Here is a 25,511-nt window from a genome sequence, read left to right on the forward strand (position 1 = left end):
GGAAAAACAACATGTATTGTGATGTTACTAGTAGTAAGAAAAACCAATGTCAAGATGTTTATACATTTGTACCTTGTAAAACCATGTTAGATTATATATTTGTTAGTGAATCCCTACAAAATCGTATTTTAGATTATGCAATTATAGAAGAAGGTATAATATCTAGCACCTCAGACCACTTACCTATAATAGTTAAGATTGAAGTTTTGGAAAACCCACACACATTATTACCAAACACATCTAAATGGCCTGCGTGGCACAGAATATGCACAGATACAAAGATCCAAGTACTGTAACCAGCTGAAAAAAGACTTAAACCATATACTGCTCGATGAGAACAACATGTCGTCTGTAAATGATATAAATACATATTCAACAGAAATTGTTAACGCTGTGATAAAAAGTGCCAAACTAACTATTCCCATGTGTTCATATAATCCTCATACCAAACCTTATTGGAATACCTCAGTAAAGAATCTCATAAGAACGAAATGGAACTTAGAGTCAAATGGGTAAAAGAAGGAAGACCTCGGGGTATGCAGCACATATCGTATGCTGAGTACAGGTTGTATAAACATGCAAAACGCCATTTCCGACGATGTCAAGAAAGCGCCTCCCAGGACTTTATTCGAAAAACGTACGAAGATATCGACAACGCTGCAGGAATCGACATTCGATTGTTTTGGAAATAAATTCGTCGACAAAAACCACGTCAAACAAAGTTATATCCAGAAATACAGTTTGCCGAAAGAGTAGGAAATACACCTGAAAGTGTCGCTTCAGTTTTTGCTGAATACTTCTCAACTGTGTACGAGCCCGGACAAAATGAAATGTATGACAATCAATTTTACAACAATACCATTCGACAATACAATCGCATCAAAATACAAGAAAATCAAAATTCTGCCGATCTTCCAGGTGGATATATTACAGAAAAGGAAGTAGTTGATTCTATAACACTATTAAAATTTAAAAAAAAAGCCCCTGGGCCCGACAAAATTCAATCGGAACATTTGATTCATGGAAAATGTGTATTATCAAAATATTTATGTGTATTATTCAACAGCATAATAAAACTAGGTAAAATCCCCTCTGGATGGAAACAAGGTTTTATAGTACCAATTTTCAAGGGTGGAAACAAACAAAAAACTTCTCCTGACAGCTACCGACCCATTTCATTATTGTCTACTATATTCAAAGTTTTTGAAAAAATCATCTACACAAGGATTATGAACGTAACATTCAAAGAGAAATACCCGAGTCCTCAACAACAAGGTTTTCATAAAGGTTTAAGTACTATCACAGCTGCATTTAACCTTCAAGAAACAATCTTACATCACATTGAAAACGGATCACGTGTATATGCATGTTTTCTAGACAGCCGAATAGCCTTTGATACAGTATGGAGAAAAGGATTGCTTTGTAAAGTTAACGAAATAGGTATCAAGGGAAAATTATGGACATTGATAGACGACTGCCATATCGATACCAAAAGTGCTGTAATTGTAAATTACCAACAATCAGACTGGTTCCCGGTTGAACAAGGAATACGGCAAGGCGGTGTCTTATCTGGATTTTATACACAGTTTATATCAATGACTTACTTAACGAACTTGGTCACATCAATAAAAACTTCGGAATTCATAATATAGAGTCATCGACCTCTGCGAGATATTGCCTGTTTATCGTCAACTCCGCACTCACTCCAGAATATGTTGGATGTAGCATACACTTATTCTTGTAGATGGAGATTCTCTTTCAACGCTAAAAAATCATGTATTATAGTATTCGGTAAATCTCACAATGTCGTCTCAAATCAATGGTTAGTGGGCGATGAAATCATTCCTGTAAAGAGTGACTACAATCACCTTGGGATCATTCAAAACTCTCATTTCAAATCTCTAACCAGGACAAAGGAGGCATGTGACAAAGGCAGACGATCTTATTACTCCATAAAACACTTATCTTTAGAAAATTCCAATCCAGTTACTCTTGTGAATCTTTATAAAAAGGTAGTCCTACCTTCTACATTATATGGATGTGAAATTTGGAATGATCTTAAAACCCAGGATCTTCAGATGTTGCGTCGACTTCAACATTTTATCGTTAAAGATATTCAAAGCTTAAATCTATCAACACGGTCCGATATGTGTGAAAGCTTATTAGGTCTCAGACCTATCATATCTGGAATTGATAAAAGGAAACTGTTGTTTTTAGGAAAACTGTGCAATTTCTCTCACAATGTGCTGGCGAAACAAATACTTCTCTTCAGACTCTTTACATTTTTGTGTAACCCATGGGAAACCACGCACGGATTCATTAAAGACATTCTAGTCATTCTGGATAAGTACTCCTTGACGCAATACCTTGCATCTTACTTGGAATCTGGTGCCTTCCCAAACAAATATACCTGAAAAAACACACTGTAAAATCCTCTATTTCTCTTTACGAAGATTGTGAATGGAATAAACGAACATATCTTGACTCAGACTTTACGCGATTTATACAGTTACATGATGGAAAGGGGTTGCCAAGAATTTGGAAAATCATATGGTCGACACAAGAAACCAAAATTATTAAAACCTTAGTTAAACTCTGGACAATACCTCCCATGAGAAACATATATACATGCCAACTTTGTAACTCCCAATATAATGATATGTTTAAACACATTGCCTGCAGTTGTCCCAACTTTTCCTCAAACAGAGAACAATTTTGGGACGATATTACAAACCTTGATCTGTGTGTCTGTGCAGAATTCTGTGCCCTTGATGAAGAAGATTTATATACATATATGTTAGGTAAAGCCCCAATTTATCCACTGTCAGAACAGAAGGAAAAAAAGTTACTACTTATATGTGGGAATTATTTAATTAAAGTTTTTGCTATATACAAAAGGTGCATATGAATTTCAACTAAAAGTTAGTATACAATAAGTTCCTTTTATATCACATTTCCTTTCTTTTTTATTCATTTACATTTAATTATGTAATGGTAGTTTTTTCTTCTTCTTTGTTCTCACATTTTCATATTTGTACATATGTTGTATGATTCATCCCTAATATAATATATATATTTGATATACTCTCTGCAAAGAGGAATAAAATATTGAATGAATGAAAAAATCCCATATTCTAAAAGAGACAGAGAACCTCGGTCATTCAATTGCCGACATAACTTCATCTCTATTATGAATTCTGTCAAAGATTATCCCAGACGACGGGCTAAATATGAAAAAGAAGAACTTGATACATTGTCAGAATGGATTAAAAGTATAAGAGGAATATTAAAATCCCGCATTAAACATATTTAACAAAAGTACGTTCCAACTATCCTTCTGTGTTTAGTAAACCAAAAGTGAAAAAAGAATTAGATAGGTTACATGAGGAATATATTTTGGTTCCAGCTGACAAAGCTTGTAACAACATTGTCTTTGTTTGTAAGGTTCATTATTACAACTGTATTTTAAACGAACTTGGCATTAACTCCACTTTTGGTAATCGTACTTATACTCCAACTGCCCTTCCAAAAGATGACATTCTTCAAAACCATGCTTCAGTTTTAGGCACATTTGGTATTCCTGTCGGTGGGTCGAATGAATGAGTTACCGTACCTATACTGGATTCCTAAACTACATAAAAACCCATACAAACAAAGATACATCGCTGGATCCAGTAAGTGCTCTACCAAGCCCCTATCTTTGCTCCTCACGAAAATATTAACAGCTGTGAAGGAAAAACTTCAAACTTACTGAGAGCGTTCGCCCCGCATGCCGAAGGCCGGGGTTCATATCCCGGCCGCGATAGACCTAAGTCGTTAAAACAGGTAGTGACAGTTCCATCGCCAAACGCTCGGCATGAGGTGTGAATGTCACGGGTCCTCGGAGATGGCCTTAAAACGGATGACCCGTGTCATAGTAGGTGTGGCACGCTAAAGAACCCTCACTGCTTAATGATCATAAGCGCCGAACATAGGCCTAAATTTGAAGCCATTCACCGGTCTTGGTGACGTCTCCATATGAGTGAAAAATTCTCGAGCGAGAGGTTAAGCAAGATACAATCAATCAATCAATAAACTTACTGTGCGACTACATATGCCAGAAGTGGTGGTGGATTCTACAAAAATTCTTAAAGAACTTTGAAATCACAAAACTTTTCTCAGATCAAGAACATCAAAACCTATGAATTTTCAACACTTTACACAACCATTCCTCACGAATCCGGGTTAGAATAGGTCCTCAGTACCCCTTGCTTGTCATAAGAGGCGACTAAATAGGGCGGTCCTTCGGATAAGATCGCAAAAACCGAGGTCCCGTGTCACAGCAGGTGTGGCACAATAAAGATCCCTCCCTGCTCAATGGCCATAAGCGTCGAGCATAGGCCTAAATTTTGCAGCCCTTCACCGGCAGTGGTGACGTCTCCATATGAGTGAAATATTCTCGAGCGGGACGTTAAACAATATTCAATCAATCAATCAATCATAGACAGTTGCTTCTTCAGCAAAAATGGAAAACGGAAATATTTCTATGTAGTGATCAGTCATCCAAACAATTACTTTGTTAAACACAACTCTGATTCCACGCACAAGTATTCTGAAGTTGAAATAAAAAATATGCTACAGTTCCTCACTGACAATATCTTCGTGATCTTTGGTACATATGTAATCAGGTCTTCCAACAGTCTGTTGGAATTCCCATGAGCACGAATTGTGCTCCTTTGTTAGCTGACCTGTTTTTATATCCATGCGAAGCAGAATTTATTCAGAAACTTCTACGTGGGATGAAAAAATCTCTTGCTGTGGCTTTCAATTTGACATTTAGATACATGTATATCAAGGACGTTTTATCTATTAACATATGTCGATTCGATATATCCCTGCGAAAACGAAATAAAAGACACTACAGAGTCGTCCACTTCTGCTTCATACTTAGATATCTTATTGAAAGTAGATATTAACGGCAAACTAACAACTTTATGACAAAGGGGATGATTTCAGCTCCTCCATCGTTAACTTCCCATATTTATGTAGCAATATTCCATTATCACCTGCTTATGGTGTTTATATCTCTCAACTGATTCGATAGGCAAGAGCTTGTTCTACGTATGGTCTGTTTGCAAATCAAAGCAAGTTAATGACAAACAAGTTGATGGTGCAGGGGTTTCAACAGTCTCGTTTAAAGTCAGCATTTTACAAATTGTATGGTCATTGTAATGATCTAGTTTGCCAATACAACCTATCATTAGGTAAAAATGCTGTATGACTTGTTCCATGCCGATTGTTACTTCATTCCTGGCACACTAATGTTGACTATGGATTACTCCGTTTACCTGATCAAGATATAGGACTCACAGCGGGTGTGGCCGGTCGATAGGGGATGCTTACTCCTCCTAGGCACCTGATCCCACCTCTAGTATATCCATGGGTCTGTGTTTGCCCAACTTTCTATTTTGTAACCTTATAGGAGTTATGAGATTGATCACTGTATGTTATCTTCGCCTTTCATCAGGCAAACAGATATTCTTGATTTTCCTCCCCTTCCTTCGGTACCATGATATGATGCTTTGACCCCAGAATGATGTTTACGATTTTATTATCGCCCATGTTAGGTCTACATATTTTTAGGAAATAAAGATCACGTTTTAGTGTATATTGCAGGATTACCTCCGAGGTTGAGAAATTTGTTTGAAATATAAAAGCCGAGGTGTTAGCGGAAGCCGAGGTGTTAGCGGAAGCCGGAGTGTTAACGGAAGCCGAGGTGTGAGCGGAAGCCGGGGTGTTAGCGGAAGCCGAGGTGTTAGCGGAAGCTTTTATATTTCAAACAACATTTCCAGACAGGACGTTATCCTGCATCGTTCACGAAAACAAGAACTTTATTTCTATTCTACTACGGCCAGAAATATACAGCAGATCATTCACCTATACAGCTACAAATTAGGTCACTGTGACATCATGACAGTTTCCGAAACGGACTAGGTTTTCATGTTTTTGCTGATGAAATAGGTGAAATTATAGGGTATGCCAGATCTATTTTGAAAAATATTTCAAGTATTTAGTTTGATGTTGACGGATTATATCAACCGTTTTAAGTGTTTTGCTATCCCGGCATTATCTGTTCCAAAACGTAAGTTTGATTTTGTCAATTGCACTCTTCATTTCAATCAAGCCTAGATGGTGCTTTCAATGTAATTCATTCAATCTAACAAAAACAATGAATTAATCTTATTTCATGGAATCTATCAATAAAAATGTTTTTTCATCAAATCACATCAACAGGGATCCCTCTAAAACCATGGACTTGAAACAGAACGCGTTAAACAGGAAACGGATGTTAGATCGACCAGTCCAACATTACAGTAAAGAGCGTGAAAGAAACCCAACATTACCATGTTGGATCGGTCGGTCCAACATCGGTGTAAAGTTGAAAAGTGTAAACCAAACGGCAGAAGAAAAAGACAACTGATACGCTGAAACATACCGGTGTTTTTTTCAGTGTTTATGTAAAGAGATATGTAACATGTGACAGTTTAATTGTCTTTTCTTTTGGAACAGTTACTATTGTTCAAACATTTTTTTTTATGATGAACACGAGTGAACGTCAGGGTAAGCCTGAGGTTGTAAATATTTTTACATGTTATATTCGTACATACGTCTGATATCCAAAACATTTTGAAAACAATTCTTTCCCAATTATGATCAAGTTGCTGCTATTGTTAATTGTTACATCAATATGCCTGAACTTTCCTTACGAAGAAACCTCCAATTCATAATGGCGATGGATTCATTTTTGTCACAGCATGCCGATCAATCGTCTTTCTTGAGTTCTTCGAATGTTGTTAGTTCTGGAATAGTGCAGTTAATCATACAGAATAACTCTTTGGACTTCCAGATCAATGTATCCTCTACAGTTTGTATATAGAAAAGTTACCCATTGTATTTTCATCACAGGTATGGACATTTTTCTTTCAATGTTGTTCTGTTGATGCCTCGGACATCAATTTGAAGAACTATCCAAGGGTAGACCACACGAACTACATAACAGTACACCAATGGTATTCTCTTTCTGTTGGGAAATATTTTTATTTCAGCGCTGCCGTATACACATATCTTTCAATTTGACAAGAATTAATATCTAATTTCTATTGTTGTAATTGTGAAGCACACATTTTCTTTATCAGTTTATGATGAAAAAGTACACTTAATAAGTAGTGCATAAAGTTTTATTAACAATCAAAATGTTGTATTTTTGGTAGAATTATCTTGTCTAGATTTACGCATCCATTCATCCGACTTGAATACTTTTATCTTCAAAGCAGGTCTGAATGCGTCAAATATCAAGCTTTTTTGAAATTACTAAAACATTCTTTTTTCATGTTTTTGCAAGTAAATATAATCTTGGCAGGTTCAGTTTTAACTGTTATGTATAGGGGTATGGATCGAAAGAAGGAAAATTGAAATCAAAAGGCTTTGGAACTTGTAAAATAACAGAGTGCGAGTTATATATATTTCATTTTGAAACAAATTCGCTGGAAAATGTGTAGTTTCTCTTAAAGCTGGAGGTTGTGGGTCACTCTCTTTTGAGTTGGTGATAAAATGAAACTATATTCAATAGTTGAAACACACCACATTAATTCATATTTGATATAATCGTAGCTTTTAAGAATTCCACTATATATATTAAATATCATAGTTCTGTAAAATATTAATCAATGCAGGTAACATTTTGTCTTTAATAGTATTTATTCGTCTACTTAAACGTGATGTTTGAAAATACAATATTTCATAGTCCACACAATAACTTATGAAAATAAATGATCACAACATTCATTATTAGTTATTTTTCTCTAAATGGGAAAACGTGATAAAAATCGACACACATGCATTTAAAGTCAATATTTGAATTCCGTATTTATCAACTTCTCTTTGCATATTAAAGTCATCATGGCTTTATAAATAGTTCTTTGACAGTCAGTCTGAACTGCTTATTATAGATGAGATAAATTATTGGATTTGTTGCATTGTTTATACAATATGTCTTCACCAGAACTTCATAAAACGCCCTGCTTGTAGGTGAAAGATCTTCAATATTTACAACTGAGCTTTTCAGAAGTATCTGACTAAGAAGATAAGGGAGGTAACTAAAAAGAAACGACAGCGTCACTGCAGAAAGAATGACGGTGGTTTTGGTCAGTTGAGCTTTCCGATGAAGTTTCGAATGACTGCTCCATTGAATCTCGTTCAGCATCACGTGATCACAGTCTCGAGAAATTGAAAACAGAGATGAAGACCTCCTGACTTCGTATATTGTTAGGCTGTCTCGCGTGCAGGTTCCCTGAGAACTAAGTGAATCTCCGCTATCAATTCGAGGTATGTTTGTATTTTGTATCTGAGAACGTTTCCACTGCCAAATTCGCTTAAAGACTCTTAAGTATAAGAAAAACATAATGCAGAATGAAGTCACGAACACGGTTAAAAGAAATCCGTAAAAAAGGCCTACAAACATGGAAAATTGGACATCATCTGCTATTGCGCATGTGCTGCCTACAAGTCCGGGTATGCAATTATTTTTAACTGTGCTTTTACCATAAATGCATGCTGACGTCCAGGAAATGACAATTGCAGTGGTTATGAGAATCAACACTCTTATTTTTGGATTGGCGTTTGAATACGGTATGGGCGAGCATATTTTTTGGTATCTGTCTAAAGCAATGCACATCAACATTAATCCCTCACAAGCGTATGTCAGCATTGAAACACTTCTGAAGACTCGACAGAGTATATCATTGTCGAACAGCACCGGGTTTCCTATCACATATATCTCAAAGGGAATGCTGAGACAACAGCAGGCAAGATCAAAAATAGCCAGCCAGAGAATATAAGTGTTGGCTGTTGTTCGCTTAAATTTCATGCCATATGCATACACTACAAAACCATTTCCGATCACACCAACAAACATTATTAGTCCAGAAAATATCATGGCAGCAATGTTATAAGCAGCAATGTGATAATTCCACATCCACAATAGCAATTGTCTCTCAAATCCTAGAGTTGCATTGGTTGTATTTTTGCATTCCATCTTCGATGGTAAAATCCAAAGACCCGTATCACGACTTCTCCTCCTCTTTTATTGCATTCATCAATTTGCAAGAATGACTGGGTTATTTCATGGAAAATATGTCACCTACAAATGAATTGTTTCAAGAGTTACTTGTCCTATCGGCATAGTTATGTTTCTAGTAGCCAGGTTGGTAGAACAAACAGTTATTATGGTTGTTCCAACCGTCTTTATTAATGCATTTTTCAGCATATTGTCACGATAAGAGATCTGAATGATGCGTTTGTAATATCGGAGATAGTGCATATTGAAAACTCGCTTGATAAAAGCTGACGTCAATCCATTTGATAATCCAAATGAACATCTGCTATACTTTGGTGCCTTAGACGGCTCAGATTTAATATATGCAATTTCTGATATCAAAAGATTCCTATTATCTATGAAGTTGAATATTCCTTGAGTACAAACTGATGTGCTTTTACATTGAGGATTGGGACCGTTTCAATCCCCTAAAGCCGCGTGTGTTGTTTAACTTCCCATTCGAGAATTTTTCACTCACTCATTAAAAAAACACGTTACCAGCTTTTAGGTGAAGTGTGTCAAATTTTGACCTATATAAGGCGCTCAAGGTCATGGGAGTGAGGGTTCTTTATTGGCAAAGGAACAGTCACTATCTATGTTAAACGGGAATCGGACTCGGGACCCCTCTGTTACAAGACTGCTGCGATATTTTCAAAAGCAACGCCATATCTTGTAAATGCATGTCATGGTACACCTCTATATTTAAGGTACTACAGCATGGGTAGTACATGTAACCCTGGGTTCCAGTTAGATCATTTCTAAAAGTTTACACGTAAAGTACACAGCTTAAAATTCGCTCATAATTGTTCTCACAGTTTTTGTCTGAGAAAAATTGTTACGCTTTCTAAAAAAAAATGGTTTTCATGTTCCATTTTATATAAATGTTAAGGCAAGTTTAATTTCAATGCAGATATTTTGCCCACAGTGATACTTTTGAGAAAATAAAACTTCGGCGCAAAATAGGTATGTAACCAATACACATTAAGTAAACAATAAGTTGTCTGGATGAATTTAAGATTTAAATTTCATTTTTGAAAATACATAGAGGCATGAGCTGCGGCGCTTTACGCCAGAACACTTCATGAAGCGCGTTGGCACTTCATGAAAAATATGTCTGTGTGGAGCGTCGCCATCGGGTATTTAAAAAAAAAGAAATATGTTCATTTCTTTCGAGATTCCCAGTCATTAAAATAGACGTAGTATATTTATCAAACTTCATACGCACATTGTTCACATTTGCATTGAATTCATGAGGAGATTGTTTTCATTAGAGTTGGTAAAGATATTGAAAGAAAAAAATCCATTGGAAATGTAAATATGAAATATGCACACATGAAGATGTTAATTTTTTTCAACATCATAGATTAAATTTTAAGTCTTGTCAATCCTGGATTAATATCTAAATTCGTCTTGGGATACAGTCCAGCTCTTTTTACCTCTAAAATATAGAAAGATGTTCTCAATTTAGAGCCCAATTTGTCGACTAACTAATGGATTGAATAACATTATGTGACGTACTATTCAATGTGGTCCTTGTCAGTTTAATAACAATGATAGCGTATAGGTGAGGGAAATAAACATGTAACATAATATTTTAAATCTTTATTGGTGATAATGTTCGACCAAACACTAGACTTACCAAAAGCCGGATTTTCATCCAGGACGACATAAAATCGTCTTTCTACTATGAACGCATATAAACACTTCGCAAACAATACCTTGAATTCAAATTGATATTTTTCAAAACTTCGAATCTATTTAATCCTGACAACACTTGACTTGTGTGTAATGCGAACCCCAATCAATTTCTAGCGGAGATAATAGATTTATTTCTTGTAATATCAACAGATTTGACGTGAAGACACACCTTGCGAATTGGTTTATTTCCAGAGAATTGCGATTGCAAAAGCATGACATTTTTCGTGTATATAGCAGTTTTGTTTATTTCTATTGAACAAACAAAGGTTTGTATTTACGAAAATATTTCGGATGTTTTGCACATGATATATCTATTTCATTTTCATGAAGTTATTTCATTTTTATTTTTAAAGGTATATATTATGTATCTGGATTTGTTAGAAAACGAAATAATATTATGTTATACTACATGAACAGTTATGCTTACATGGATATTAGATTTATTTTAATTATATACGTAAAGGAAACTTTTGAAAGATTCATTTCATCAACCCTGCCCTGTCTTCAAAGATTTTTAAAAAAAATCTTTATTTCAGTCAACGTCATCATGCGAAGCGACACAATCAGGGTGCAACTGTACATTTAATGAGGAAGGTGTTTTTGACACTACATCAGAAATCATGGCGGCGTCAATTGGAGCAATGGGTCCACTGCTTCTCACAGGCGTTGGCTTCGCAATCTGGAAGTACATCCAAAGTAAAGGCCAAGACATCGCTTTTGAGCGTGCGCCGTCGGATGTTTCTGATGATTATTACGATTCCAGGCGAGGATCAAAGGGTAGAGTAAGTCCGCAAAGTTCGGGGTCCGATTACAACTACGCCCGTCGTGGATCCACCCCGCTTTCTATCACAGACACAGAAAACGAATTTTATCTCGCAGAAACTCCATCCTCAGAAACACCGGAATTGAATCAGGGCGATAAATGGAACCCATCTTCCAGGGCGGCCCCACCATCTAACGCAGGCAGGGCGTCTATCGCACCAGCCAAGTCGGAAGCTCTTAATGGGTGGATGTTCTGAAGGCGGAATTCAACGGAGAATGTTGCTAGGATTTTCATGAAAGCATAATCAACATCGTAATTATAAATAAGCATTTCTAACAAGCGGTAATTATATTTTAGATCACCATAAAATGTGAAATACGCCATATTTGAAGCGTTCAAAGGTATTTTGAGACACAACTAGAGTAATTTTTCATTCGCCATGTATTTAATGCAATTTTCTTTATTTTAGAATAAGACATTCTTTGTATTGTTTTTTTGCTTTTTTTCGCAAAACGTCTCTAAATCATTGATTAATTAGAAAATCACTATATCTATAAATGACAAAAATAGCAATGCAATGATAATAATGTATTAATAGTAATGTAATTCTTTTTTAAATCAAACTTTAAACGTGTGTAACTTTATAATGTTTGTTGAATTTGTTAAGTTTGAAATAAAGTCATGTGTGAAAGTGATTAAATTGTTCTACAAATTCATTGTCCATGTTCTTTCACGTATTATATAATGGGTAATCGATCCAGTACATGTTGATGATTCATTCATGTTCGGATGGGTAATCGATCCAGTACATGTTAATGATTCATTCATGTCCGGAGGGGTAATCGATCCAGTACATGTTAATGATTCATTCATGTTCGGATGGTTGATCGATCCAGTACATGTTAATGATTCATTCATGTCAAGATGGGTAATCGATCCAGTACATGTTAATGATTCATTCATGTTCGGATGGGTAATCGATCCAGAAACGTGTTAATGATTCAATCGTGTTCGGCTGATACCAAAGCACGAAAGATCAAGAATTTCAAATGTACAATTCGCAGCTTTCATGAAAGGTTGACAAGAAATTAATGTTTACGGCATGGGAAAACAAGAGAGAGAGAGAGAGAGAGAGAGAGAGAGAGAGAGAGAGAGAGAGAGTAGTTAAAGTCGAAAAGAGAGAGAGAGAGTTATAGTAGTTAAAGTCGAAATCAAAATCTGAAAACTGTAGAAGTAACTTCATATGAATTCAACACGTGGTTTTGGAAACCATGCACGATAAATAGAAATGTATGAAAACGACCCCTAACTCATTGGTATGTAGAATATGTGATTTCCAAAGTCTCATTAATAAAACAGACTTCTAGAGTATATATATATTCATTTCTTTATATCAACAGTTGTTTAAATACCATCGTGGATGGATAATGAAAATGAAACGTTATGACAAAAATACTAAAGTCCAAATAAAAGCTTTGCAATAGATAGAGGATCCAGGCATGTTGTAAATTACATTAAAACCAATTTCATTTTCGTTAGAGATATACATAACCTTAAATATGACTTAGATGATATAGATTTGATATAGTCGTAATACTGCTTTGAGGTGTAAAAAGTTTGTTTTTCAGTAGGATAAGAAAACCAATCATCTCATCGAAGTGTTCAAAGTCAAGAGAATTCTCTATTGAAAAATGTTTTTTAAGTATTTGACATCGTTATCCGTGTAAAACAATGTAATTAGCTGTTGGTATTTTACATGATTCAATGATTTATTATATCTAAAGAGAATTTAAATCTATGTAATGTACTCAAGGATTCCAAAAGAAGAAAAATTCCTATCCACCAAATAACCACATGATTATCGATTCTTAGATTGATAGCAGTGAGTGGTATCAAAGCTTTAACTAAGCTCGAAAAGTATGCGTGTGATGTGTTGCAGTTCATCCCCTCATGTATTTTTCAAAAATGAAATTCATATTTTAAATGACAGAAGATTTTCTTCCTTACAACTCATCACTGCTCAGAGTACATCATCGGCGTCGCAATATGATACTGAATCGAAACCAGCTACCCAGAGTTTACATAACGATATCTGATTCACCATATGTGTTCACAGCTAGAGTGCAGTAAGCTTAGCGGGTTTTTTTCGCGGATCCTATTATTTCACGAAAAGTTTGCGAGCATTAATGACTCTGATATTGCATAAAAAAGCTATCTAAAACTTAGGAACATTTTATTTCTTACAAATTATAAACTATGTAATATTGGAGTTATTGGTCCTACAGTGGCGAATTTTGGCACTCGTTGAGTGTGAAAATTTGCTCAAAAGCTCATTAATTTCTTACACCTAACTTGCACTTATATTCACCAATACTCCTATATTATTTACTTTTCTTTTAGACTATTATACATTTATTGCATGATAGTGAGAGGGATATGAAGATCTATTCATCCAAGAAAATCATATTCCCTCAAGGAATACGACTTTCTTGGGTGAATAAATCTTCACATGCAATTTTTTTTTTATCATACCGAGACAAAGCAAGGCTACATAGATGTATTTGAAATTGCGGGGGAAAATCATGGATACTCTCATTTACATGTATATGCAGCTGAGCTCGCCCAGATGGTATCGCCGTCAACATATTAGAATATACAAGCAACGAAATAGAATAATATGATAACAATTTCTTATGTTCCTCTCTCTCTGAATGTTGATCTCTTACATCTGATCCGTGTATCAACCAAAACAAGAAACATTGGTGCAAGCACCTAATTTATGAACCGAAAAGGTTTTGGGGGAGTGTAAGAACTAACTAAAAATTATTTGCGAGTGTTAACTAAAGAACTTCTCGGAGAAAGAAACTGAGGTGTTACGAAGAATTTCTTCTTTTAAAATCGCGCAAAAATTACAACACGAAGACTTGTGAAATTTAGAGGAGTTTCGATCAAATGCGGAGATGACCAAACTAAGGGAAATGAGTCATTTACTCTGGCGCTGTCGGTCAATAATGCTGCTAGCCTTAAGGTTTCAAAGCAATACAAGCTGTAACTGACGGTAAATAAATTGAAAAAATTTAAAGAACAAATGGAATAACATACTTGAGATTGGACGTATATAACTTCTTAGAATCAGAGTGAATCTGAAACAATGAATATTTAAGATATTTGTGATTGAATACATAATTATAATCTCGGTGAATCAAGAGTGGATCTGACACAATAAACCCGTAAAATCAGCAGAAAATGTCGATTCATGAGTTATTGTCTTCCTGACAGTAATTTCTGTTCGTAAACTCCGATGTGCATTGACCTTGAAGGTCACCAGTTCGGAAAAAGCGGAAAAAGAGGCATTGCACAGGTGTTAGATTTGTAAACTATTCAATATGTCAATCTTATTGCAAATTCATTACCAGAATTTCATCTGTGACACATTTGCGTAATTATTACTTTCTTACACTTAGAAAACTTAAATAAATTCATGACACGATATGGATATTCTAAAACAAACAAATGTCATGTCACAGTTTTCATCTTTGTATGATCTCGGTCTCATCAATGCTATTACATGTATGTTCGGCGATCATCGTTCCCATGTCAGAGTATAGGACGAGGTTATGGCGGTTTATACGGAACGCTCATTGTAGGTATGCTCTCCAGCTATATCCCTTGTTTATTTTGCTGATGTTTTCATCAGATCTTGATGACTATATTAGTTATACTGATGAGTGTTAATTGGTGCATACTTGGATAGTTGAAAAATACCGTCCGTAACAGCTGGTATTGCTTTAACTTGATTCGCAGTAAGTCAACGGCAAGCTATACACGATTAAAGTTTGCTCGATCGATCGATATAAAGCCTCGACTAAAAATAACAGCAGGCTATTCTCAATGCACGTTTGTCCGATCAATCAATACACTTAGCCCAACCAAAAGTAATTTCTTTGATTTCAATCTTTTCCGTGATGCGGAAAATTTCTGTTCTCGGCAGTTTCCGTAAAGTCATGTGATAAATATTCTTGTACCTCTAAAGTATGTTTAACGCTTTACATCTGTATCCAAATTTGAAAAATAAAATGTGTTTACTAAGCCTATACCACTGATTTCACAAAAAACTGGAAGTTGGGGTTAAAGTGCAAAAAAGTTTACTTTGCCAAGCCGGTTTTCTTAAATCGTGAAATCATTATCCCCAATACTTTACAAAGAAATAAGTTCGTTTGGTAACATATTTGGACCCCTGAATTATTAAAAAATGAAATACATGTTGAATCAAACTTCTACATTGCAAAATACTGACGGAGATACACTTGTCTCAAAAATAAAACGAAACTTTGAAAATGTGTCACATTTCTACTACATTGACATGGTCAAAATACGTACGTAACACAAATTTCCGGAAAATATCATGAAATTTAACGACTTCTGAAGATATTTGAATAGGTCCGCATAATATCACCACTTTAAAATTTTCACACGCAAAAGATCTATGTGTAAGCATTTCACATACAAAAAATTACGATGGTGATACTGTGCGGACCACACTTATTTCTTATTTTAATGTTCATATTTTAGTAGTGTTTTTCTTCTACTTAATAGCTCACATCAGTAAAATGTGGGCCCGGAGAGATCACGAGGCTGGTATATCTATTTTTCCCATTTCAAATAATAAGGATATATTCTTTGTCAGAAAAGGTCTTTAAAAATCTATAAGTAAAACTTTTAGATTACTATGATAGAAATTTAATAATTGAACATTGTTCATTAGATCTTGTATCATGACGTCATTGCTAAATATAAACTTAGACGTCATTTGATGAATCTCGCGATAGTAAGTGGATCACATACACTGGTAAATCAGTTTTACGTATTATACCATGAATTATGTTTTGTCTGTGGTAATAAAAAATAAATAATATATAAAGTTTTGTAAAATAATTAAATAAGATACAACAAACGCCATTCTTTATTAGAACACATCCGCGGTAACAGCCATTTATCCCGCAGCAACGAATGCGACTTCTCAAATCAATATAGTTTTTATTTAACAAAGCTTGCCGTCTTTAGAAACAACCTTATATAGTAAATTGAAATACATGTATCCTTTGCTTAAAGTATTTATATCATTTTTTTAAAAATGATCACATAATCAAACTTTTCTAAAATGTAATGGTAAATCTCATAAAAAATAGATTTTTTTTTTTTTTTTTTTTTTTTTTTTAATAAAAACACCCGATTGATCGATTGGAAATTGTTTAACGTCCCTCTCGAGAATCTTTCACTCACATGGAGACGTCACCATTGCAGGTGAATGGCTGCAAAATCTAGACCTATGTTCGGCGCTTATGACCAATGATCAGGGAGGGATCTTATCGTGTCATACCTGCTGTGACACGGGACCTTGGTTTTTGCGGTCTCATCCGAAGGTCCGCACCTTACGATAAGCAAGGGGTACTGAAGACCTACTCTAACTCGTATCCCCACGGGAGAAAAACATTTGATAGAAACTACTGTACACAACTTTTTCCAGTATGACATTGAAGTAGATATCGTATTTGTACTAAAAATAGTATTGTTTCTTTTTAACCTTATGAAAATGGTGAAAAGCAGATATTCCGTGTGTTTAATAAAATGATATTTATTTTTCACACAGGAAGAAACAAAATATAGCAAAGAACGTTTGAATTGTCGAAAATTCGCAAGAAGAATTATAAGATCATTTCTGTTATTTATTGAATTACAGAAACGTCTTTGATAGTTGCAATGAATAAAATTTATTACATTGCAATTTTTTTTAAAGATTGAAAATCTTGTAAAACTGATAAGTCGTATGTAAATTAGATCACCAGCAAATTATCTCCCTTACGTTGAACATAATTTCAATCAATAATTAAGTATTTTCACATTATGCATTTTCTACCGATCAAAACGGAAAGGAAGTGCATTGTCCGATCCGAAGACTGTAAAATACTTCAACTATATTGGACAGGCTCTTGCGGGCCCATAATAAGATGATTAAACTGTGCATCAAGAACTTGTTATCCCAACACGCGTGTAATTTTAAGAATTTCTTTTGCGATTTACGACTAATGTTTTAATGTATTCATAGAAAATGACTGGGATGTTTTGTGACGTCAGTCTAAACTGTGTAGCTGAGAATACAATTTGTTGCAGGACCTCGTATCGCTCGATGATTCGTGATGTGAACGAAAACATAATTGTTTTATCATGATGACATGGACACTCCAATGCAATGCTCTTGATAAAGACATTAAAACAGAAATCAACATGCAGTTCATTACTATCGATTGACATCGCAGCGCCAAAATGATTATCAGTCTAATTTACATGATTGTGAAAATGACGTCAGAATGCCTGTCTGATTAATGCATTCAAAGGAATATGGTTTTATAACAGTCCAAACATGTTAGGCAAAGGTTCTGAACTGCTGGCAAAGTAATTTTAGAGATTTGTCGGTGACAGTCTTTTTCTGGTAACACAAGGGAAATTTTGAAAAGCAGACATCACTCATTTAGAAAAAAAAAAATGATGTGGTATGTTCATTTAAAACGAACTTGAACGTTTCTAATGATGAATTTTGAATGGAATATTGGTGAACTCTCTATGGTTTTTATTCCTCTTTAATCTGACATGCATTCACTTTGCTAAAGCCTGATCAAAAATATCAAACAGTATAAAATTCTTTGACATTGTCAAAAGTTAATGACCCGATTTTCTGTTTTGTTTGTCTTTTATTTAAAAGCTCACCCAAAATAGTCTAAAGAACGAAAATTGGCCTTTTAAAATGAAGATGTCACAAATTGATTTTCTTTACCTGACTGTCTGTCCGGGGGACTTTGTTGTAAGCAGTGATACATACCTCCCGGTTTAGATCTAGGATTACGGAATTGATAAAAGGCCCTGCGTCGTTAGCATTGGAGAATTTGTAATATATCTCAATTTATTATTATAACGTGTTTACTTACCAATTGTATTGGCAGTTGGGGGCTATGAGAAGAAAATTAAAATATTCACCTGCAAAGGAGCTGAATAGTATTAAATCTGACCCTAATGAAGACAGATAGGGAACTTTACTTGAATGTTATATAATTTCTGCTGGGAAGAAACAACCCGTATTTTTAAAAGGTTGAATGTGAAACATAATTAATTTCTGAGAGAGAATTTGTTTTGAAGTAGGAATCTTTTCAAGATGTAAGATACTCCTATGACGTCACTGGACAACCAATTCGATGAAAATTGATTTTGGATCACTAAATCACCATGTCAATAGTTTAAATCCAACAAATCTTCATTTTGAAGATATCAAATCTATGGGAATGTATCCAGTCATTCTTCTACTGGCAAACAATGTCTTGATAAAATCAAAACTAATTGAAAATAAGTGAACAGATGAACATTTCCTGGAGAGAATTGTACATATCAAAATTGTTTTCAATGTTTCCATTTTGGCTGCATGCCAAGAGATCGAAAATAACTTCTAATCTTGTGTTCTAAACCCAACCTAATCCGTAAACAGAAAGAGCATGGCATCACATTTATATCTGATGCTTCTGATAATTCTAAGTGGATATTTTCGTAATGTCGATGCAGTAAGTAATTTCTTCTTTTTTTCTTATTTGAGGATAATATTAAGAAAATATATCGTTCAATTTTTTTTACCCAGTTCGGAAAGCTAATATACAATAAAGACTATCTAAAACTATTCACATAAAAACCCCACCACGAAATGAATATGATAAAATTTATACTTAAAGGCGTTCGAACATGAGTATTTAGTATTGTCAATTCTTTTAGAAGTATATTCATGATTTTATTACCAAAAGAATTAACAAAATTTAATCCCCATCAAAAAACAAATTTAAAAGAAAATTGTTATAAGTTAAAACTGATTAACTATAAAATTTTACTTTTGGGGTGGAATGAATTCGGCTAGTATACACTGTACTACTTCTAATATATATATATATATATATATATATATATATATATATATATATATATATATATATATACACACACAACATAATTTGTTTCCATAATGTAATAATGTAAAACGTTTGAAGATTTTTAAAAAATGAAAGCGCTTACGTTTTACAACGTGTAGTCATATTTTATTTAGATCTTTACTTATTGATTACCAGGCGACAGAGCCAATTTTTCACATTTGGAGATATATATATATATATATATATATATATATATATATATATATATATATTGCAGTTAGGGTTCTTTATCGTGCCAACGCCTGTCGCGATGCGGGACCTCCGTTTTAAAAGTTATATCCGAAAGACCCGTGATTCTCAAAGGTAGATCGATCCTCATGTGATGTCATTGGTTTTTGCAAAAATCTTTATGAATTAAACTTTGCGCATGATAGAAATATATCTTTCTGAAAGATTTTTATTCACTGGATAAATAAAAAAGTTGGTAAACTATTAATACTGAAAAGGTTTATAGTTTCCATAGATAATCAATTAATGTTGTCAAGGGAAATAAATCTAATATAAAATGGCTATGCACAAAAAGCATAGAACACAGGTTTGGAGAAACTTCATATTTATTCCGTATATATTCTGAAACCATTTTAATACAGATATACGTGAAAGAAAATTTTATTTAATCCAAATATGTTCTTTGTTTTCTGCAAGAAAAACATTCGTAATTTACTTTTTGATTAAAATTGAAAAACTGTATCGTAATATTATGAGATTAATCATGTAAAACTGTATTTGACACCATCTCTAAAGAAATAGAATGAAATTAATACAAATTGTACCTACCTTTAAAGCATATGATTTAGAATTTTACAGAGGTTAGACAGGGTGTCGTATTTGTGAGGGAATTATTCAACGAAAATTGTAAATACTTTTAAAAGTCCTATGTATTCCTTATGTTGTACTTAATAAAGGAAATTAAATAATTAAGAAATGTATTTTTTATATTCATATCGGTTAATTTAATGAACGGAAGATTCATCGGGATCTTTATTTACTGCACATTTAAGAGGTCAATTAGTCTTAATATTTACTATAAGCCATCCGAAAATACGCATGCTTCTCCAAGAATTTAAAAGTTATCCAAAATTTTAAAAGTTGACGAAAGTGGAATGTTAATTCTTTTCAAAATAAAAAAACCCCCTATAATGGGCTCTGAGAATAAACGTAGTCTCATATATCAAAAGAAAGATGAAATATGTTTCACATAGTCTTTCTACACAGGATATATCTGCCTTAAGATGGTACTGTAAAATTTACTTTTTTAAAATTTACTGTTGAGTTAATGAACAAAAAATGCTATATTATGCGATGTGGTACAAGAGGTAAACAATGGTATGCTATGTTTAAATTATTTACTTCTTGCACCACAGTTTCTGGTTTATCAAAAGAATGTATTTTTCAGAGTTAGTAGTGCGGTGTTTTAGAAATATATTGATGAAAAGCCTAGTACCCTATGAAGAAAATACTATGGATAGCTTCTTTGTAAATCCTGTAATGCAAACTAGAACTGTCCAGGATAGGATACATATTCACAATGTTGACATTGAAAGACAAAATTTGATTAGATTGTTCATCTAATATGGCATCTCTGGGGTTCAAAAATGTTTACAGTAACAAACAAAATAATCAGAGAAGCTCTGCATTGCTCAACACGCGATTCACCCCAATAAAGAAATGTGAATTCCTTAAAAGTCAAATGCAACTGTTCATTTTAATTTCTCCCAACAAACAAAATATCTTTTTATCTAGTTTCATCTGGTTTTGAAGATGATTTTATTACTGTTACCGATAGAATCTAAAACAAAATGACTAAGTGCACTGTGCAAAGAGTTAAACACCTATAAAATGAGGAAATGTTGTTCAACGAAGATGTAAATATCAGGTACAAAGTTTTGTATGGTGAATAAAGAGTATACAAAATTTGCAGGAAAATCCATGCACTAGTTTTTAGAAAATGTCCGGACAAAATCAAGTTCACACACATACAGACAAACGGAAAAACTAACAGAAGGACACGGTGAATCCATTACACTCCTCCTAAACTTAAGCAGTAGTCTCTGTGAGAGAACTTTATACAAAATCTAAAACAAATTGAAGTCCAAACAGTTAAAAAAAAAAACAATAACCGTAAAATGAAGACAAATTGTCCAATCATGATGAAGTTAAATGAAGACAAATTGTCCAATCAAGATGAAGTTAAATGAAGACAAATTGTCCAATCATGATGAAGTTTTTAGGTGGACATCTCTGTGTGGTGAATAAAGAATGTTCACATTTTCAGGAAAATTATAGTCTTTTAGAAAATGTCTAGACAAAATCATGTTCACAGACAGACAGACAGACGGACGGACGGGCGAACAAACTAACGGACTTGCTGATTCCAAGATACCCTTAAACTTCATTTGCTGGGGTATTACAACTTTTGGTAATTCTTTCCTGAAATATGTCTGGGATATCATATCATTCATTGACTGAAGATATCACACTTGGAAAGGGGTCTAAATTCCCACTCCATGGAATCTGAACATTATGGTATTTTGGAATGGTGATCTCGTTTACTATTGTGAACTTATAGGTTGATGGTTATGAGACGATGTTGTGATGACGAGTCGATGACACGGTAATGATTAAATGCAATGATGCCATTACGATCGATCAGTATCGTGCCATTGCTATAGCAACTTTAATGCGTACATCGCTTTAACGTCATCGCTTCATCGTGCAAACGTAACATCGTGCTATCGACCTAGAAATCGATAGTAAGAAAGTGAACAACGTGGCCCTAGCCGGATTACATACGATATGGACACGTTGTTCACAATCGCTATGACCTTGTAGATTGATGAAGCGATGACGATACAGCGACGTTCGTGCGATTACAAAGCGATGAAGTTAGATGACGATGACGCGATGTCATTTACGCTATCGCGTCATGTTTTACATCCAGAGACTGTTTGACAATAATGCTTTTCTCTGTTTCAGTCTTGTGAGGTACCCAAGTGCACCTGCAATATAGGTGGTGAGGATGTCGAGGTGGAACAAAATCTCGCAGGAAACGAAGCTTTGGCGGGAACCGTGGGAGCATTAAGTTCACTTCTTCTCACCGGAAGTGGTATAGGAATGTACATGCTCTATCAGAAACGTTGCAAAACTCCAAAGATATCGAGGCAGGTTTCTGATTTATCCATCAGTAAACAACCACCATCTGGACGAAACAAACTGTCACCCCCGCCACCGTATCGCCCTGACACCTCTGCCTCCAGGAATATATACCGTGCTGCAATGCACGATCCAACAAGTCATCGCGTGGGCAACCGCAGCAACACACAGCACAGATATGACCGGATGTCGGACTGGAATTGAACAAAATATCAAAACTTTTCATTGATGTCCATGAATAATTTCTAAATTATTGTGAATTTTAAGCTAAAACGTAATACATTAAGTGTTTTTGATTTTTAGGGGAAAAAAAGTTTGGTACGGGTGCTAGCGCTACACCTCTGTGAGCGGCTTTTTACAGGAATCTTGTTTTTAATATGCATCATTTGTGTTTTGAACTAGATATTTAGTCATATTATAAAATGCTTTTGGTGCAGTAAATTGACTAGCTGCAATAATGTAGCTCTATCCGATTTTTTTATTCTGACGTTTTCGGGATAGGACTACAATTACATAGGATATCCGTAATGGTGCAAAATGATTTTATGAATAACCGATAATAAACTCCGTGTATTAGTCCCAAATGTTGTTTATACCAAAAGGAGTACCAACTTTGTGCTTGGGCATGTCTAATAAAGTTGTTTTTCATTAAACATCATTTACAGCAAGCAAAATTCTTCGTCTGCTCCGCCATGCTTATTACCGCAAGATCTCGTTGGTGGATCTACTGAAAAACCTTAACACTGACAATCTGCGCGAAAACGTTGTTATTCGAGCAATTTCGACAAAGAAGGGAAAATCATATGGTTGCAGAAATAATTTACACTCTGCTATTATGTTTTGATTTTAAATCTAAACATTTCCTGACTTTCTTTACGTAAATAAAATGATCTTCTATGTTTCTTAGTCAATATATAAATTTACAACCTGCAACTTTAGATTTATGAGGCTCTATTCTACCGTTTTCAACAATTTCGATAACTTCCATTTTCTCGATTCATATTTGTGCGCCATGTTTGATGTACTGAAGTTTCAACTTCCGATTGTCAAGTCATTTGCATATGCCATATAAGGTAGTATTTACATCAATGGACAAGTATGGAGGTGAAAGCTATTTCGTCGGTATTGAAAAGGTTTGAATTTAATATCAAGTTAAAAACCGAACAGCAGAGTGTAAATTCTTTTTGCAACAATATGATTTTCCTTTCTTTGTCGAAGTGGCTCGAGTAACTACATTTTCGCGCTGATTGTCAATGTTTAGGTTTTTCATTAGATCCACCTACGATATCTCGCGATAACAAGCATGGCGGAGCAGACGAAGAATTTTGCATGCTGTACATTATATTTAATGAAAAACACGTTTATTAGACATGCCCGAGCACAAAGTTGGTACTCCTTTTGGTGTAAACAACATTTGGGACTAATACACAGAGTTTATTATCGGTTATTCATAAAATTATTTTGCACCATTACGGAGATCCTAGGGAATTGTAGCCCTATCCCGAAAACGTCAGAATAAAAAAAATTGGATAGGGCTACATTATTGCAGCTAAACAACCAGGTGCTTTACGTTTTCTATCCTTATGAATATGGCAGTGGGCTTTGAAAAAGGTATGATTTATCACATGCATGGTGCCAGAACTTTTAAAATGAGAGAAAACGAGAATGATTGTTCATATCATTTGATTAAATTGTCACATGATCCCATGCGTTGGCAGCTTGCGTAATGCGCCATCTGGTGAGAGAATGCAAACGCAGTGTGCACAATTGATAATGCTTATAGCTGTGTTTACACATTGTCTTTAAGGATGCTTACCAGCTGCATTGCAACAACATAAACTGCAAGAAAATACAAATTTAGTAATTAGTCCATGAATGTCTGTGAATAAAATAGATGAAACAAAAATAGAAATTCACCATATTTCTTTTTTATGTTCCTTAGTTAATATGACTTGCTGTGTAGCATTTGTTTGTTACTTGATAAAGGCAGTGAACATTTCATCTATTGAAAACATCGATCGTGAAGAGCAAATAAACATTAATCATATATTCAATTTTATGGTCAAATTTGAACAATTTCTTGTCGGTATGATCAGTTCAATGTATACCACCAATGCCATGACATGAAGACTGTACAATTACACAGAGTAGATTGAGGATTAACCTTAACTGTACCGAGTAAGCCAGCACGTATGGACAAGTGTATGTTATCACGGTATAAGTTAGAGGAACATTGTTGTAGTCCAGGATACTTTAAGTATGGACAGTTACGTGCTTTGATAAAGGAAGTCAAGGGTTTATTAATTCTAACCCGTGCTTTCTCTGCTGCAATATTTGAGGATATATGCCTGTAATAATTTCGTTAGAGATCCGAGACCATATGAAAGAATGTTTGGTAGAAGAGTTTGCAGACTGAATATAGTTTTTGGTAGCGTTCGCAGCGACATAGTGCCAATATAACACAGTACAAAATCCGGATGTCAGATCCATTTGGGCAACAAGATGTCCAGTTATGGGTTCTACATCCTTCCACAGCATACCACTCTTACCAAACCAAGATACTTTACATTGTGCTGCTGGAGATCTAGGTAAAGGTTTCCAACAATTTTGTCGGCATGAAGGACAATATAGTGAATTATTAAAGACCCGAAATGACCCAAACAGTAGCATGACCTGGGTACCTGCAGATACGACAATTACTATGTTGGCATTAGCATGGCAGTTATGATTTAATATAACG

At 34.6% G+C, this 25,511-nt stretch overlaps 3 protein-coding genes across 3 annotated transcripts; 2 read left to right on the top strand and 1 right to left on the bottom strand.

Annotated features, from left to right (window-relative positions):
- Positions 1-7,766: 7,766 nt before the first annotated feature.
- LOC130054912 (5-hydroxytryptamine receptor 1F-like) lies at positions 7,767-9,073 on the bottom strand. The gene has a single exon (XM_056166012.1). It carries the CDS (start codon positions 9,071-9,073, stop codon positions 7,937-7,939), a length of 1,137 nt encoding a protein of 378 aa, XP_056021987.1. The 3' UTR covers positions 7,767-7,936.
- Positions 9,074-10,949: 1,876 nt separating this feature from the next.
- LOC125651420 (uncharacterized) lies at positions 10,950-12,309 on the top strand. The gene is made up of 2 exons (XM_048879997.2): positions 10,950-11,097; positions 11,368-12,309. The coding sequence occupies exons 1-2, from the start codon at positions 11,044-11,046 to the stop codon at positions 11,848-11,850; spliced, it is 537 nt and encodes a 178-aa protein (XP_048735954.1). The 5' UTR covers positions 10,950-11,043; the 3' UTR covers positions 11,851-12,309.
- Positions 12,310-18,907: 6,598 nt separating this feature from the next.
- On the top strand, positions 18,908-24,683 carry LOC125650704 (uncharacterized). The gene is made up of 2 exons (XM_048879196.2): positions 18,908-19,201; positions 22,595-24,683. Exons 1-2 carry the CDS (start codon positions 19,136-19,138, stop codon positions 22,973-22,975), a joined length of 447 nt encoding a protein of 148 aa, XP_048735153.1. The 5' UTR covers positions 18,908-19,135; the 3' UTR covers positions 22,976-24,683.
- Positions 24,684-25,511: the final 828 nt, after the last annotated feature.

Source organism: Ostrea edulis, chromosome 5, assembly GCF_947568905.1.
Source record: "Ostrea edulis chromosome 5, xbOstEdul1.1, whole genome shotgun sequence".
In the NCBI taxonomy this organism is placed as follows: Eukaryota; Metazoa; Mollusca; class Bivalvia; order Ostreida; family Ostreidae; genus Ostrea; species Ostrea edulis.

What these genes read in the sequence shown, in the direction of transcription:
- LOC130054912 (XM_056166012.1), bottom strand. Translation starts at nt 9,073, where the DNA reads ATGGAATGCAAAAATACAACCAATGCAACTCTAGGATTTGAGAGACAA.
- LOC125651420 (XM_048879997.2), top strand. Translation starts at nt 11,044, where the DNA reads ATGACATTTTTCGTGTATATAGCAGTTTTGTTTATTTCTATTGAACAA. An exon ending in TTTCTATTGAACAAACAAAG is followed by an intron (nt 11,098 to 11,367) that starts GTTTGTATTTAC and finishes TCTTTATTTCAG; the next exon opens with TCAACGTCATCATGCGAAGC.
- LOC125650704 (XM_048879196.2), top strand. Translation starts at nt 19,136, where the DNA reads ATGGCATCACATTTATATCTGATGCTTCTGATAATTCTAAGTGGATAT. An exon ending in ATTTTCGTAATGTCGATGCA is followed by an intron (nt 19,202 to 22,594) that starts GTAAGTAATTTC and finishes TCTCTGTTTCAG; the next exon opens with TCTTGTGAGGTACCCAAGTG.